Source organism: Bubalus kerabau, chromosome 15 (genome assembly GCF_029407905.1).
Source record: "Bubalus kerabau isolate K-KA32 ecotype Philippines breed swamp buffalo chromosome 15, PCC_UOA_SB_1v2, whole genome shotgun sequence".
NCBI lineage: Eukaryota > Metazoa > Chordata > Mammalia > Artiodactyla > Bovidae > Bubalus > Bubalus kerabau.
The window spans coordinates 77,890,912-77,904,140 of record NC_073638.1 but is presented as its reverse complement, the minus strand read 5'-3'; the positions used below and the strand labels follow the sequence as shown (position 1 = coordinate 77,904,140).

At 53.4% G+C, this 13,229-nt stretch overlaps 1 protein-coding gene across 22 annotated transcripts in view; it reads right to left on the bottom strand.

Annotated features, from left to right (window-relative positions):
- Positions 1-13,229, bottom strand: part of MADD (MAP kinase activating death domain) — a 40,752-nt gene that overhangs the window by 18,274 nt on the left and 9,249 nt on the right. For 2 of the 22 annotated variants that reach the window (XM_055547048.1, XM_055547052.1), the window contains exons 8-23: positions 12,010-12,188; positions 11,423-11,658; positions 11,061-11,217; positions 10,361-10,464; positions 9,955-10,145; positions 9,316-9,566; positions 8,932-9,071; positions 7,984-8,085; positions 6,631-6,690; positions 6,173-6,275; positions 5,415-5,601; positions 5,167-5,317; positions 4,472-4,678; positions 1,666-1,766; positions 588-671; positions 84-242 (exon numbers count right to left, since the gene is read on the bottom strand). In XM_055547048.1, coding sequence (XP_055403023.1) covers positions 84-242; positions 588-671; positions 1,666-1,766; positions 4,472-4,678; positions 5,167-5,317; positions 5,415-5,601; positions 6,173-6,275; positions 6,631-6,690; positions 7,984-8,085; positions 8,932-9,071; positions 9,316-9,566; positions 9,955-10,145; positions 10,361-10,464; positions 11,061-11,217; positions 11,423-11,658; positions 12,010-12,188 — 2,412 coding nt within the window. The remainder of the gene's footprint in view (positions 1-83; positions 243-587; positions 672-1,665; positions 1,767-4,471; positions 4,679-5,166; positions 5,318-5,414; positions 5,602-6,172; positions 6,276-6,630; positions 6,691-7,983; positions 8,086-8,931; positions 9,072-9,315; positions 9,567-9,954; positions 10,146-10,360; positions 10,465-11,060; positions 11,218-11,422; positions 11,659-12,009; positions 12,189-13,229) is intronic. The other 20 variants (XM_055547050.1, XM_055547054.1, XM_055547057.1 and 17 more) reach the window with 11 other exon arrangements.

Below are 13,229 nucleotides of genomic sequence, written 5' to 3'. Positions count from 1 at the left end.
ATCCATGCCTGCCTTCCCTTTGCCTCCTGACTGCCGCCTAAGTTTCGACCTTTTCTAACCTAGCCCCATCCCGTTGAGCTTACAAAGATGGCACTGGTGGCAGAGTTGGTCTCGATCTCGCTGTCAGACAAGGTGCCCCGAGAGCCTGCCAAGTGGGCACTGCCCTCGCCGCCTGGGCCATCGCCCGCACTGCTGCTGAGGTCGCTGTCTGCTCCCAGGGTCTCTCCGGAGCTGTTGCTCACCTGCGAAGGAAGAAAGGCGGTAAGGGATCTCCCCCAGGGGTGCGCCCCAGAGATGCCAAGCTTCTTAGAGCCTTCTGCTGCCGTGAAGAAAAAAAAAAGACCCAGCCTCAAAGGTGTGTTAAGACAGCCTCTGGAAGTACCTTCTTTATAAGATGAGGAGACGCCCTGGGTGAAATCTCAGGGTCTGAGCCCACGGACAAAGACCTACGACAGGTACACGTCTCCACCAAGAGAACCAAGCTGACCTGAGACTAAGAACAGCCTCCATAGGAGAGAGGAAACCCCCTTTTTCCAAAGGGGGACCCACACCCCACCCACCAAGGTTCCAGCGTGGTGTTCCCCTACCACGGTGCTAACTTCAGAGTCCTGACTTGAGCTTCGGATCATCACAGCGGGACTCACACCGATGACAGAGTCTGGATCGGTCCTCTGAAATGAGACATGCGGACTCAGACACAGCAGGGAGGTGGCCCATCCATGCTCTGCTTCCCTAAGAAACACTGTATCTTCTTCCTCCTCCCATCCCCACCCTTCTGTTGTCATCCCCGGATAGGTCATGACAAATCAGCTCTTTTTCCTGAATATAAAATACGTAAGACTTACAGAATAAGAAAAACAACGAATGTAAAACAAATACATGCTTGCTACGGAAAATACATGAAAGAAATAAGGAAATTAAAAAAAAAAAGCCATAAACTTACCACCCACATTAACCACTGTTATTAAATCTTAGCAAACTTCCTTTCAGTCTTTTCTATGTATATTTTAAAAGTAAAATCTGATTCACACTGTGTAGCTTTGTAAACACTTTCCCATGTCACTGAATTTTTGAAAATAGTCATTAATGGATACTAATATTGCATTACATGCATGCTGCTGCTGCTGCTGCTAAGTTGCTTCTGTTGTGTCCAACTCTGTGTGACCCCATAGATGGCAGCCCACCAGGCTCCCCTGTCCAACAGGATCCTCTAGGCAAGAATACTGGAGTGGGTTGCCATTTCCTTTTCCATTACATGGATGCTGCTGCTGCTGCTAAGTCACTTCAGTCGTGTCCACTCTGTGTGACCCCATAGATGGCAGCCCACCAGGCTCTGCCGTCCCAGGGATTCTCCAGGCAAGAACACTGGAGTGGGTTGCCATTTCCTTCTCCAGTGCATTAAAGTGAAAAGTAAAAGTGAAGTCGCTCAGTTGTGTCTGACTCTTCGCGACCCCATGGACTGAAGCTTACCAGGCTCCTCTGTCCATGGGATTTTCCAGGCAAGAGTACTGGAGTGGGGTGCCATTGCCTTCTCCCACTTATTTCACCATTCCTGTGCGACTGGATATTCATGATGTTTCAAGGTTATCTTTTTGTTTTGGTCTTAAAGTATTCTGAGATGGCGAACTGTTAACACTCACGATTCTGAACAAGGTTGTCACAAACCTGGGAACCAGATGTCAGGCTCACACCACTGTCTGCGCTGACCTGGGACTTTTTCTCGTCAGTCTCACCAAGGTCAAAGGTGGGTTTGATTACTTCAGGCCCTGAGGAGGGGAAGACTTGTGTTACTCGGTATACAGGCTAGGGGCAGGCTGGCCAAGGGAGTGGGACAGAGGCACGGCCTGGTCCCAGACCTGTTCCGCGTGTCCCAGTCACCTTTCCAGGGACTGCCACTCACTCGGGCCCCACTGGAAGAAGAAGTCCCAGATGCCTTAAGAACCAGGCAGGGAAAAATCAGTCCTGGTCTCAAGGGGTTCTGCAGCCATCTTCTTAACTAGAGAAGACTCTGACTGCATCATCCTAAGGAGGAAAAGTTACACAGACAAACCACGCTCCACTGCACTCAGGGTCAGCGCTCCACCAGGGCCTGAGAGCCTTCAAGGGTCCCCCGGTCCCTGTGCTTTCCCATAAATACGTCTGAAGGGACCAGGGCAGGAGGAGCCCAGGGAGACTAAAGAACACCAGCTGTCTCAGTGGACACTGCCCACCAACCCCCACAGCTTCTACGTCCAGGGTTAAAAGGCACCCCCATCTTTCCCACCCATCCACAATGGTATGGCAGAAGGACAGAATGACAGAAAGCGAGAAAGCGTGCCTAGGCAAGCCACCAGAGAGTCGGGAAGCTGCAGACTCAACACGGAGGGACAGCAACCATCTCTGCCAACTGTGCCCACAGGCCTTCCAGTGGGTGTGGGAGATTCAGCCAATGAGGGGTGCTGAAATAGGCAAATGTTCTCCCCACCAACTCTGGGGTGACAGAGAACCCAGCTCTGGGGGCCTTTACGCAGTGGATGCCCTGATCACCGCCTGGTTTACCACAAGGGGAAGGGGCAGAAGCAGCCTACAAGCACATACCTAGGTGTCACACACCACCTACCTGCTTTCGTTCCAAATACCCCCCAAGAGCAAATTTGGGGTGGGGCTGACCAAGGGGGCCTGCCCCGACTGGGCCTGGGGAGTTGGCAGGTATGGGAGACTTGGGAACGGGAAGGGGCATTTGTTCCTTACTCTGTTTTTCCAAAGCTTTTTGCTTTTTCACTTCCTGGTGCTTGCTCCACAATTCTACCCCAGATGCAATGTAAGCAGGAGAGAAAGACAGAGAGAGTCAGAGGCTGGTCAGACAGATGAAATGGAAACCCCAACCACCCAAGCTGCTTCTGTCTCAGGCACAGGACTACAAATCAAGAGATCAAGAGAGATCTTCATTGAGGGGAAGGGGGGTGGTGAAACATCAAGAGATCTAATGCCTTCCCCCTGCCGCCCAGCTCAAGAACTAAATTCCTTTCCGCATCTCAATGCATCAGTAAAAATCCTTCCGAATGTCAGAGCCAGAGAAGCCTTTGATCAAGCTCCTTCATTCTGGTGTGAGGAGACTGATCCCAAAGAGGCTGAAACACTTGCTCAAGATCACATAACCCAGGGGAAACTTCTACCACACTGTGCTCTCTCTGCCAAATGAGCCAGGCAACAGCAAACTTTAAAGATTCCAGATCGGACAGATGATCACCTCGTGCAGCCAAAGGGCCCCAGAAGCATCAGCACAGATCTGGGTGCTTCTCTGGACTGGACAGAGGCCACCTGTGCAGGCAGTTAGCATCCTTCCCTGTTGCTACCAAAAAACCCAACTTACCCTCAGAATCAGTGCCTGCCCTGCCAAAAGACCCATCTTAGCCAGTAGAGGTGGACAGAGATCCCTAAATGGTCAAGAAGAGCATCTTAGTAGGGGTAGAGAAGAGGAAATAGTCATCACAGCAATTCTTTTCTTGAAAGAACTTTAAAGTCTACTTGGTCCAATCTCCTCACTTCCCAGGTGAGGAGATACAGACCCTGAAGGGAAGCGATCTGTCCAAAGTCATTTTCTTTTCTGGGGGCTGATCTAGGATTAAAACTCCAGATCTCCAGACTGGCGGGTCAGTATAGTTTCTAGAGCATCACAACAGGCTGCCTGCCTCTAGGAAAGTATTTTGCCGGCTAGAGAAGGCCAGTTTCCCGCTCCGCATTACCATTTACGGGGGTAAAAGTTATTGGCTCATGGATGTGGCAAAAACACGCTTCAGTCAGAAGCATGTTCCCCAGGGATCTAGAACCAGAAAAAGAGAGAGATACAATCTAGATGACTCCAGGTCAGGTGGGGAGTGAGTCAGACAGACACCCCGAGAGCTCACCAAGGCACTGCCTCAGTGGGCATGGAGAGACACCACAAGTAGAGCGAACTCTAATACCAAGTCCAGTGAGGAAGAGCGGACCCAGAACTCTGGACCTCAAGGTCTAGAACCCAGGAGATGGGGTGGCCAGACATGCCCCAGAGGAGCAAGTCCGAGGGCAGTATGATGCCTGGAGAAGGGGGAAGCTGGCTGTAGAGACCCAAACCATCACAGTGTTACAGCCCAGAGATGCATCCGTAAACTGCCTTACAGCTTCCAGGAACTCTCCACTAAGTGAAGCAATCCCGATGTATATAAGAGAGGGAGGGACGGGGAGTCCAGCTCAGACTCTGGCAGTAAGCTCCACTGGGCCCCCTAAACAAAACTTCCGCTCTTCCTTTAAGGCTCAGGTGAGGGTGACTGTAAACGAAGCATCAGGGATAAAGAAGTATAAAGAGACACGGCTAGAATGGACACAAATCCGTCTCCCTGTCTGGAAAGCAAAGCGTGGGGAAGAGAGAGGCGGGATTCTGGATGGATTGAAAGGAGGCAGGGACACTGAAGAAGCCAGAACTCCTCCAGCACACTCAACACATGATACACACCGATAGATGCCACAAAGTTCTCTTCCTTTAGACTTCTGGTGTCCAGTTCCTTGGGACTCTTTCCTGGGGCACTTGGTGCCAGAGGTCCCAGCTGGGGGACCCTCAGCTGTGCCATGGCCTTTGGGTCCCCCCGCCCAGCCAGGCCAGGATCCTTGCCGACTGGTGTACTGATGCTCTCCGTGGGACTTCTCTTCCGCTTGTCTGGTTCTGAGGAAAAGATGAAACACACGAAGAGGTCAAAAGAGACAGAGAGGACTTCCCTGGCGGCCCAGTGGCTAAGACCCCGAGCTCCCCATGCTGGGGGCTCGTGTTCGATCCCTGGTCAGGGAATGAGATCCTACGTGCTGCAACGGAGAGTTTGCATGCCGTAACTAAAGATCCCACTTGCTGCAACTAAGACCATCTTTGCGCAGCCAAATAAGTAAATAAGTGTTTCTTTAAAAAAAAAGAGAGAGAGTCCAGGTGTGGAATGAGGTGGGAGAAGCGAGGACAGAGGAGAAGGTGGAAGGGAAGAAGTGCAGAGAAGAAAAGCAGGCCTCGTTCTCTCCCATGACAGAACACCCGCTAGGCAAAAACATGTGCTATAAAAGAAAAGCCCAGAGCCTCAGAGGAAGCAGCCTGGCACTGGGAGTCCCGTCAAGGGGCCGAGTTCCTTCTCTGCGGATGGCACGCCGCTCTGCTGGTCCCACCCCTACCTTTACTGTAGTAGTGGGTCTGGGCAATCTCCAGAAGCCCGAAGATGCTGGCCATGCCACCCAGGCCGGCGTGGGCGAAGGACTGCTCCAGACTGAGGACCGTGCACTTGAGCAGATCCAACATGCCCTTGTACACCTTCCGGCTGACCTCCTACAACGACAGCCCAGGGCCGAGAGTGGGCACTGCTCTCTCCAGCGTGGCGTCCCCACCCCTTCTCCCCGGGCAACCCCCGGCCCCCGGCCCTGACCACGTCAGGGATGACGTCCTGCCGGGCCTCATCCTCGGACTGCACCGTGCGGTTCAGCTTGCTCAGGACAAAGACGCGCAGCTGCTCGCTCTCCAGCAGCCGCCGCACCTTCTTCATGTTGAGCCAGCCGACGCCCTGGCCGTCCAGCACGCTGTGCACCACCTCCTTCAGGAACTGCTGGTTCTCACTGAGGGTGGGGGGGGGTCCACACACCACTTTTGGGGTCAGCGGCTCCTTGGCAGAGCATCCCCCACTTTCACCATGCTAGATGTCTGCCGCCGGGGGCAAAAACATGAAGCCACTTTCCAAAGCACCAGGTCCTCTGCGAAGCCCCCAGCCCAAGACGGCCAGGTGTGCCCAAGGACCTAGTACCAACCCCACCCTCCTCCACACCACCAGCGACGGCTGCCTCACGGGGGCCGAGTCTGAGTGGGGAGGGGTTTCACCTCTCTCTCTCTCTCTTCAGCACCCCTCAGGTTTGGTACAGGAATCGCTACCTCCATCTGAGAACCTTTCAAACGGCCCTGGGGACTTCTCGGCCGTGCCCAACGTGAGGGGCCCAGGTTCGATCCCTGCTCAGAGAACTAGATCCCATATGCTATGGGGGAGTTCGCATGCCACAACTAAGGATCCCACATGACAATGAAGCTCAAAGGTCCCGAGTGCTGCAACTAAGCCCAGAGCAGCCAAATAAGTAAGTCAATATTTACACAGGGGAAAAAAACAAAAAACAAGAAAACAGTGCTGCCCTTTATTACCTAGAGTTGCTGGCTCGGCCCTGGGGTGATGGGGGCTCTCTCTTCACGGTCGGGCTGTGTTTAATGACGGACGACTTCTGGTCCACCAAGGCCCGCCTGTGCCCTGCAGTCAGGAAGGCAGAAGCAGACGGCGGCGTCACTCATGGGGTCCAGGAACGAGGCTCAGCACAGCCCCCGGGCAGCCACGCTCCGCGCCCATTCCCTGGAGGGGCTGGGTGCGGGCGGCCCCGGGGTGTCACACACACACAGGTGGAGACCAGCCACGTGGAGGAGGTGGGGATGGAGACTCAGGCCACTCCACATGCACCAGCAGCGCGCCCCACGGGCAAGCACGGGGGGCGGGGCAAGGCGGGCCACTCGCAGTGATGCCGCTTGCTCCGGGAGGAGGATGGCCCTCGGGCAGGCACAGGAGATGCTAGGAGAAAAAAGATCATGCAGAGCTCACGGGCAAGACCCACCTTCACCACTCCCGGGGCCGGCTTCAGTAACAATCTCCATTAGAGTATTTAGCCCAAATACTGGGACACAAAATACACAATTAGTAGGTGCACCGTGATACCACCACCCTGCACCCCGCGATGGAGCTGCCAGTCAGGTCATCTCAGCATCCTCCCGAAGCTTAGTGCCCGTGACCTTCGTTCTCGGGCACCTCCAGAGGCTGGAAGCCGAGTGGCCAAGGGGACAAGCCCAGGCTCTGGGAAAGACTGTCCTTAAGACTATGGCCTCTCCAAGCCAGAGGCAGGGGAACGACACCAGGAGCCTTTAGGTACTCACGGACGCATGCATGAGAGACAGCTGTTTCATGAAACATTCAGCACGGGGCTCCAGAGGGCCCACAGGGAGGCAGAGGGAAGCGCCCCCAATGCGTCATGGGGAGGGGGCGGGGCTGAGGATGGAAGTGGGTGGGAGGGACCAGTGCAGCGGATGGAGTGAAGCGCCCGCATGCGATGACAGCGAGGCGATGCCTGTCCCCTGCAGCTGTGTCAAACGGGAGCCAGCGACGCTGCCGCCTTTCTGTCCCTAACCTGCCATGCCTGGGCTGATCTGCCCTGCAGGCCTGGTGAGCTCCCTACACGCACCACTAGCCATGATGTCCTCACTCCCATCCCCACCAAAGAACGTTCCTGAGATCCCTAACATTTACTAATTGGCGGGGAGACACGCCAGTTAAAAAATACACGAAACTGCTGCTCATTTGGCTTTCTTCTTTGAGTAAATATTTCAGCACAAACTCCAAAGGAAACAAACAAAAGTCAGAGTAAATTCAGAAAAGCCCATCAAACTGTCGGAGATCACAAATGAAAATCCACTGAGGTCTTAATTGCCCCTCGATGCCAACCAATGCTACACTCACGGAGCCCTGAGCTGACAGGAAGCCAAAGTAAGAGGTCTCTTGACTCTGTGAACACTGCCAGTCTTTTCACAACCATCCCCTGGTGGGCCAGCTCCTTAGGATGGAGTCTGTCCTAAGTCCCTGCAGGAGGAACCTGGCAGAAGACTGGTGGCAGCCAAGGAGCCCTATGTGGATTATGTGCCTCTGACAAAGGTTGCTCCCGGAAGCAGCAGTAATCCCCCAGTTGCCATTATCCTAAATGATACAACAGAGCCTTCTCTTTAGCTACGAAAGACAGTTTCCACCTGAAAACCAGCGGAGAACTTGTATAATGTGCAGTGAGAGCCATGAGAAGCGTTATATGAGAGGCAACGGCCGGGTCAGATAATTCATCATACACGGGGTTCCTGACAAGTACCCACGGGCCTGAAATATTTCCCAGAGGACCTTGGCTTGGCAGGAGGAGGGCGGTAGTCACCTTTCAGACTGGGGAAGGGCGTGCTCTTCTCTCGGGCTCCTTTGGTGGGCAGCGTGAGGTTCGAAAGGCTGAAGCTGGTGCTGTGGTTCCGATACAGGCTGCCTGTCCAGGGGGTGGGCGAGAGCCATGCGTCAGGGGGGTGAAGCGTCAGAGCACTCCCCTCCAGGGGCTGGAGCACCACCTCCACCCTCCTCCTCTTCAGACGTAATCCCAGAGCCCCTCACCTAAGCTTAGAAAGGACCACTGCTAACTTAGGACAAACAAAAGGGCTACTGCCAGGAATGCTCAGAACCCTCAGGAACCACTTTCTCTGGCTGCCTCCCATGGTAACACCCAAGCCTCTCCTCTACCGCCAGCCCAGCGCAAACGCCTGGCAGATAATGTACTTCCCGTTTGACACTGGTACTGTCCCTTCCGGGCTTCTAAAAAAAAAAAACCCTCACCATCACAGTGATCCCCCCAAGATGGCCTTCTCTGGCCCCTAGTCTGTCTTTAATCTTGAACTGACACCACCCTCATTTCTGGTAATATTCTCTATGTACAAGTCAATGTCAAGTAGATTTCAAGGCATATGTGTGAAAAAGTCCTTCCCCCAGGCAGAGAAGGTATTAGACATAAATCTCAAATCAAATGTGACCAGAACGTTTCTACGAAATACATGTACAAGGGTCATGATTTTAATAAAATGATTCCTTTTCAGTTCAACAGCCAGCTGTCTTACCCTCAAAGAGACTGAAACCTCCAGGCATAAAGACAGTGACTAATCTGGCCCTGTTCTCTGTTGACTTCCCCCGAAAATACCTTATTTGGCATCACTCAAACAACCTGAAGAAGAGCTTGACAAAGCCAACCCAGCCCTACGTCTGAAGTCGTAAGCAGCATCTGCCATGGTCAGGCCCTGCCGGACAGGAGGTAGGACCGAGGCGGGAGGGAGCTGCAGGCACTTACTGGCGAAAGACATGATGCCCCCGAAGCCCTCCGTGCTGTTGTTGGAGACAGTGGAGGTGGGCGAGCTCGCTCGAGAGTCCGACTCTGCGTCTGAGTCACTTGCCAGTTTCAAGCTGTTGGGCCGCAGCAGCTTTTGAGCCCTTGAACACACAGTGGCACCTCTGAGCCCCAGGCAGGGCTGCCGAGTCCTGGGCGATGGGCCTGACTACACTGCACTCCCTTCCCGCAGTTCCTACAGGCAGGTCTAGATCAAAGCATGAACCTCTGGGGACGCCGGGCCTCACGAGCCTTCGGACTGCCTGGACTTTCTGGTCCGCCCTCGCCCCAGGGCCCACGGGGGTGAGGCCTTCCGTCACCCCTCTAGGGGCATCCGCAGGCTCTCACCGATGGCCACTGACATGCTGGCTGAATCGGGGGGTGTAACTTTCGCCCTGCTCATCGTCTTCCTCAGGGGGAAAGCCATACTGGGGCTGGAGGCACGGACTGTCAGAGGTTTGCCGGCGCACTGACCCCTCTCCGGTTTCTGTCTGATGTCTGTCCACGCTGCACTTGCCCATGCTGGGAGGCACGGTGGGGAGGGACTTGGGGACGCCTCCTGCCGCCTTATCGTCCGTCTCCGCTGAGTCGACAGGTTCCTGGGAACATATTAAATACAAAGAGGTCACCCGGTGCCTGGGGTGCCTTCCCGTCTTTCTCAGCTGGGCAGGGCCAAGCCAGGCCTGGTAGATTCTGAGCCTGAGGCATGTGTGAGAAACATCTCCGTGACACCCCTGTTCTCTCTGCACAAATTATGCAAGGGGGAAATCTCAGCTCACCCCTGAACAGGGCTGCATGTCCTCCTTCTGGGGTCAGACTGTATCTCGTAGGCTCTAAACTACAGGATCTATGGAGAGGAGGCTGGGGGAAGTGCGGAGAAAGTAGCAAGTTGAGTGGACAGTTTCACCCCAGCTTTCCTGGCAGAGATGAGGCCCCACACCCCAAGTCACCGTTCTCACTCAGCCCCTCCGCCGAGTCCTCACGTACAGAGCTGGCACCGTGGATGATGGTGCTGGGGCTACTGCTCGCGGTGGTGCTGGAGCTGGAGCGCAGGGGCGGGTTTTCCTGGGAGTTCTCGCCATCCGGGCCGGGTTCCTCTGCCTCCTTCTGGTTCTGCAGCTCATCAATCGCCACCTCGCTGGCATCTCCCAGTGCTGCGTGTGTCAGAGGGTCCACGTCTGCCAAAACCAAGGAGGATATGTCTGGCGGACTCACTGTGCTGTACTGTAGAAGCTATCACTATAAATCAACTATACTCCAATTAAAAGATAAATTTTTATAAGTTTTCTTTAAAAAAAAAAAAAAAAAAAACTTCAAGGATGGCAGCTGCAGACCTGCCATCGCAGAACCCCAAACCCTGCCCAGAGCGGCTAATTTCTCCAAGTATACTTACTAGGAGTATCACCGTTGATATCGCATTTCATCATCTCGCTGACAAAGTCACCAAGGGAAGAGTAAGAAGAGCTTGAATCGTCATAATCCATGCTGTCACTCCCGCTGCAGAGTGAAGATCAAGAAAAACAAAACAGGAAAAAGGGGGCAGAGATAAGAATCGGCACCGCATTAGGAAAAATCAACAGAGGAGCACTTGTAACTCAAGATCGGGGAACAAGATAAAGAATGAGGAAATGAACACAAAATCAACTGAACTATGTATGACACAAGGCTTTGCAGACTGATGTCTCAGTTCAGTTCAGTCGCTCAGTCGTGTCCGACTCTTTGCAACCCCATGAATCGCAGCACGCCAGGCCTCCCTGTCCATCACCAACTCCCAGAGTTCACTCAGACTCAGGTCCATCGAGTCAGTGATGCCATCCAGCCATCTCATCCTCTGGCGTCCCCTTCTCCTCCTGCCCCCAACCCCTCCCAGCATCAGAGTCTTTTCCAATGAGTCAACTCTTCGCATGAGGTGGCCAAAGTACTGGAGTTTCAGCTTTATTATCATTCCTTCCAAAGAAATCCCAGGGCTGATCTCCTTCAGAATGGACTGGTTGGATCTCCTTGATGTCTAAACCCTATGAAATCTGGCCACTGTGCTAGTGAGAGCCTTCTAGCCTTTGAGAACCCTCCTGCTGCGGTAAGGCGCTGCTCACCTGTCGTCGGTTGGGTCCGAGTCCGAGTCTCGCTCGGGCGGCAGGCTCAGCGCCTCGGCCAGCTGGGAACCGCTGTCATACACTCGATAGTGAATGGGCTGCAGCTGGTGGGCATACCACTTGGGCTTGTCGCCAATCAGAGCTGGATCGAACATGTCTACCCGTGGAGGAAAAAAAAGGAGACTCGAGTGGGCAACAGGCGGAGAAAAGGCAAGCAAAGTGTAAAAGAAAGGTGGGAGAAAGTCTCAAGCAAAATCAGAATGGCAGGGGCAGCCTGCAGACTGGCAGAGGAGAGAGCAAGGGGAAGAGCCATCAGGAGGACAGAACAGGAGGTGGGGCAGCGCAGAGGGACGGGGACTCACTGTTGTGAATCCGCTGGAAGGCGTAGTTGGTGGGGTTCAGGATCCATTCTCCAAAGTATTCCACGGCCTGAGTCCTGGCCAGTTTCTCGGCGAAAGGAGTCTGCCGGGGGCGTGAGGCTAGAAAGGAGCCGGCTTGGAAAGCCACCACGGGCCGGGGGAAGAGACGTAGGGTACGTGTGTGCATCTGAAAGCCCTGCAGCACGTTGGGGGAGTTGAAGAAACGGACCATGGCCACTCTGGGGAAGAAGGGGATGGTGAGATGACCCAAGTCCCGCGCCCTGCAGAGCAAGGGTCCCTATGATCTGAGGCCTCAGACCACCTCCCGAGGTCATTAACAGGCTTCCAACAGCCAGGGGAGAGGTGTCTTAAAGAATCATCAACCCCCTTCTGCACCCAAGGCCTAAAAGGCCTGAGAATATGATGGACCATTTTCCTCTGCTTTTACTAAGGTGGCAAATATAACTAGATATTATCCACATTTTATAAATAAAGAATCTCTGGGCTCATGGAAGTAATTCGCCCCAAGGTCACTGAGTGAGGAGGGACCAATTTAAGAGCTTGTGACTGTCTGGTTGGCTTGCCTGTACCTGGTTGCAACATCCACCGAATCCACATCATTGCCGTAGATGAGCGGGTTGAACTCGGTGGAAGGTGTGGACTGCAGGTCATTAGAAGGCCTTCCCAGGAGAAGGGGGATCTCCTGGCCCTCGTGGAATTTCTCCAGATTGAGGATGGGTTGGGTGTTGAGACTCATGCTGGCGAGGGCCTGCGGAACAAGAAAAAGTCCCGCACAAATGGCTGAGTCCTGGGCAGCCAGCCAACGTCAATTCCTAGGAAAGAGCCTTCCTCTCTGAAACAAGAATCCAAAAACTTTAACCTTTAGAAAACAATCTGGATTACGCAATCTTCAGCTTAAGCCAATCTGATCAAGGCCACTTGATCACACTTGAGGTCCAAGGTGATAGTTTTCAAAATTGTTTTAGTTATGAAATCTTGTTTTTCAATTGAGATCTAGGCAGGAACATCAACAGTTGAAACCTATAAAAGTAAAGCTTCTCTGAAGCACATACAGAACCCAGAGCCTCATATGCTCAGTGGTCCCGATCTAAATCAACCCTCAGGGGCTCCGTGGGCCAGTTTAAAGCCACTGGCTTAAACCAGCAGTGTTTGTTTTTTTTTAAATTAGTTTATTTGGGGGGCTGCACTTGGTCTTGGTCACTGTGTGCAGGCTCTCTCTAGTTGTGCTGAGGAGGCTTCTCACTGCTGGGGCTTCTCCAGTTACAGTGTGGGCTCCAGGGCACATGGGTTTAAGAAGCTGCATGTGGAATCTTCCCCAACCCGAGACTGAACCCATGTCCCCTGCACTGGCGGACAGATTCTTAACCACTAGACCACCAGGGCAGTCCCAGCAGTGTTTCTCCAATGTTACCGAGCGTAGGAATCACCTGGGGATGTGACTGCACGTGGATTCTGATTCAGTGTGTCTGAGGTGATTCTGCACGTTTAACAAGCCCAGGGGATACTAATGCCGCTGGTCCAGGGACCTCACTTTGAGTGACAGGGGCCAGAATACAGGATCTGTGAGCCCAGAGATCTTAGCTCCTATGAACATGTATAGTACAATTCTGACTGTACTTCTCCATCCCATTAGTCATACTAAAACAATCATCAAGAATGAAAGCACAGCACAGGAAGACAGCTAGAGCATCTTCTGAACTTGCTATCCTCACCAGACTCAGCTGTAACAAGATATCATATTGCATCAGTGGTGATGGAGCCAAGAGAGAGAAAGAGAGAGGGATGACAC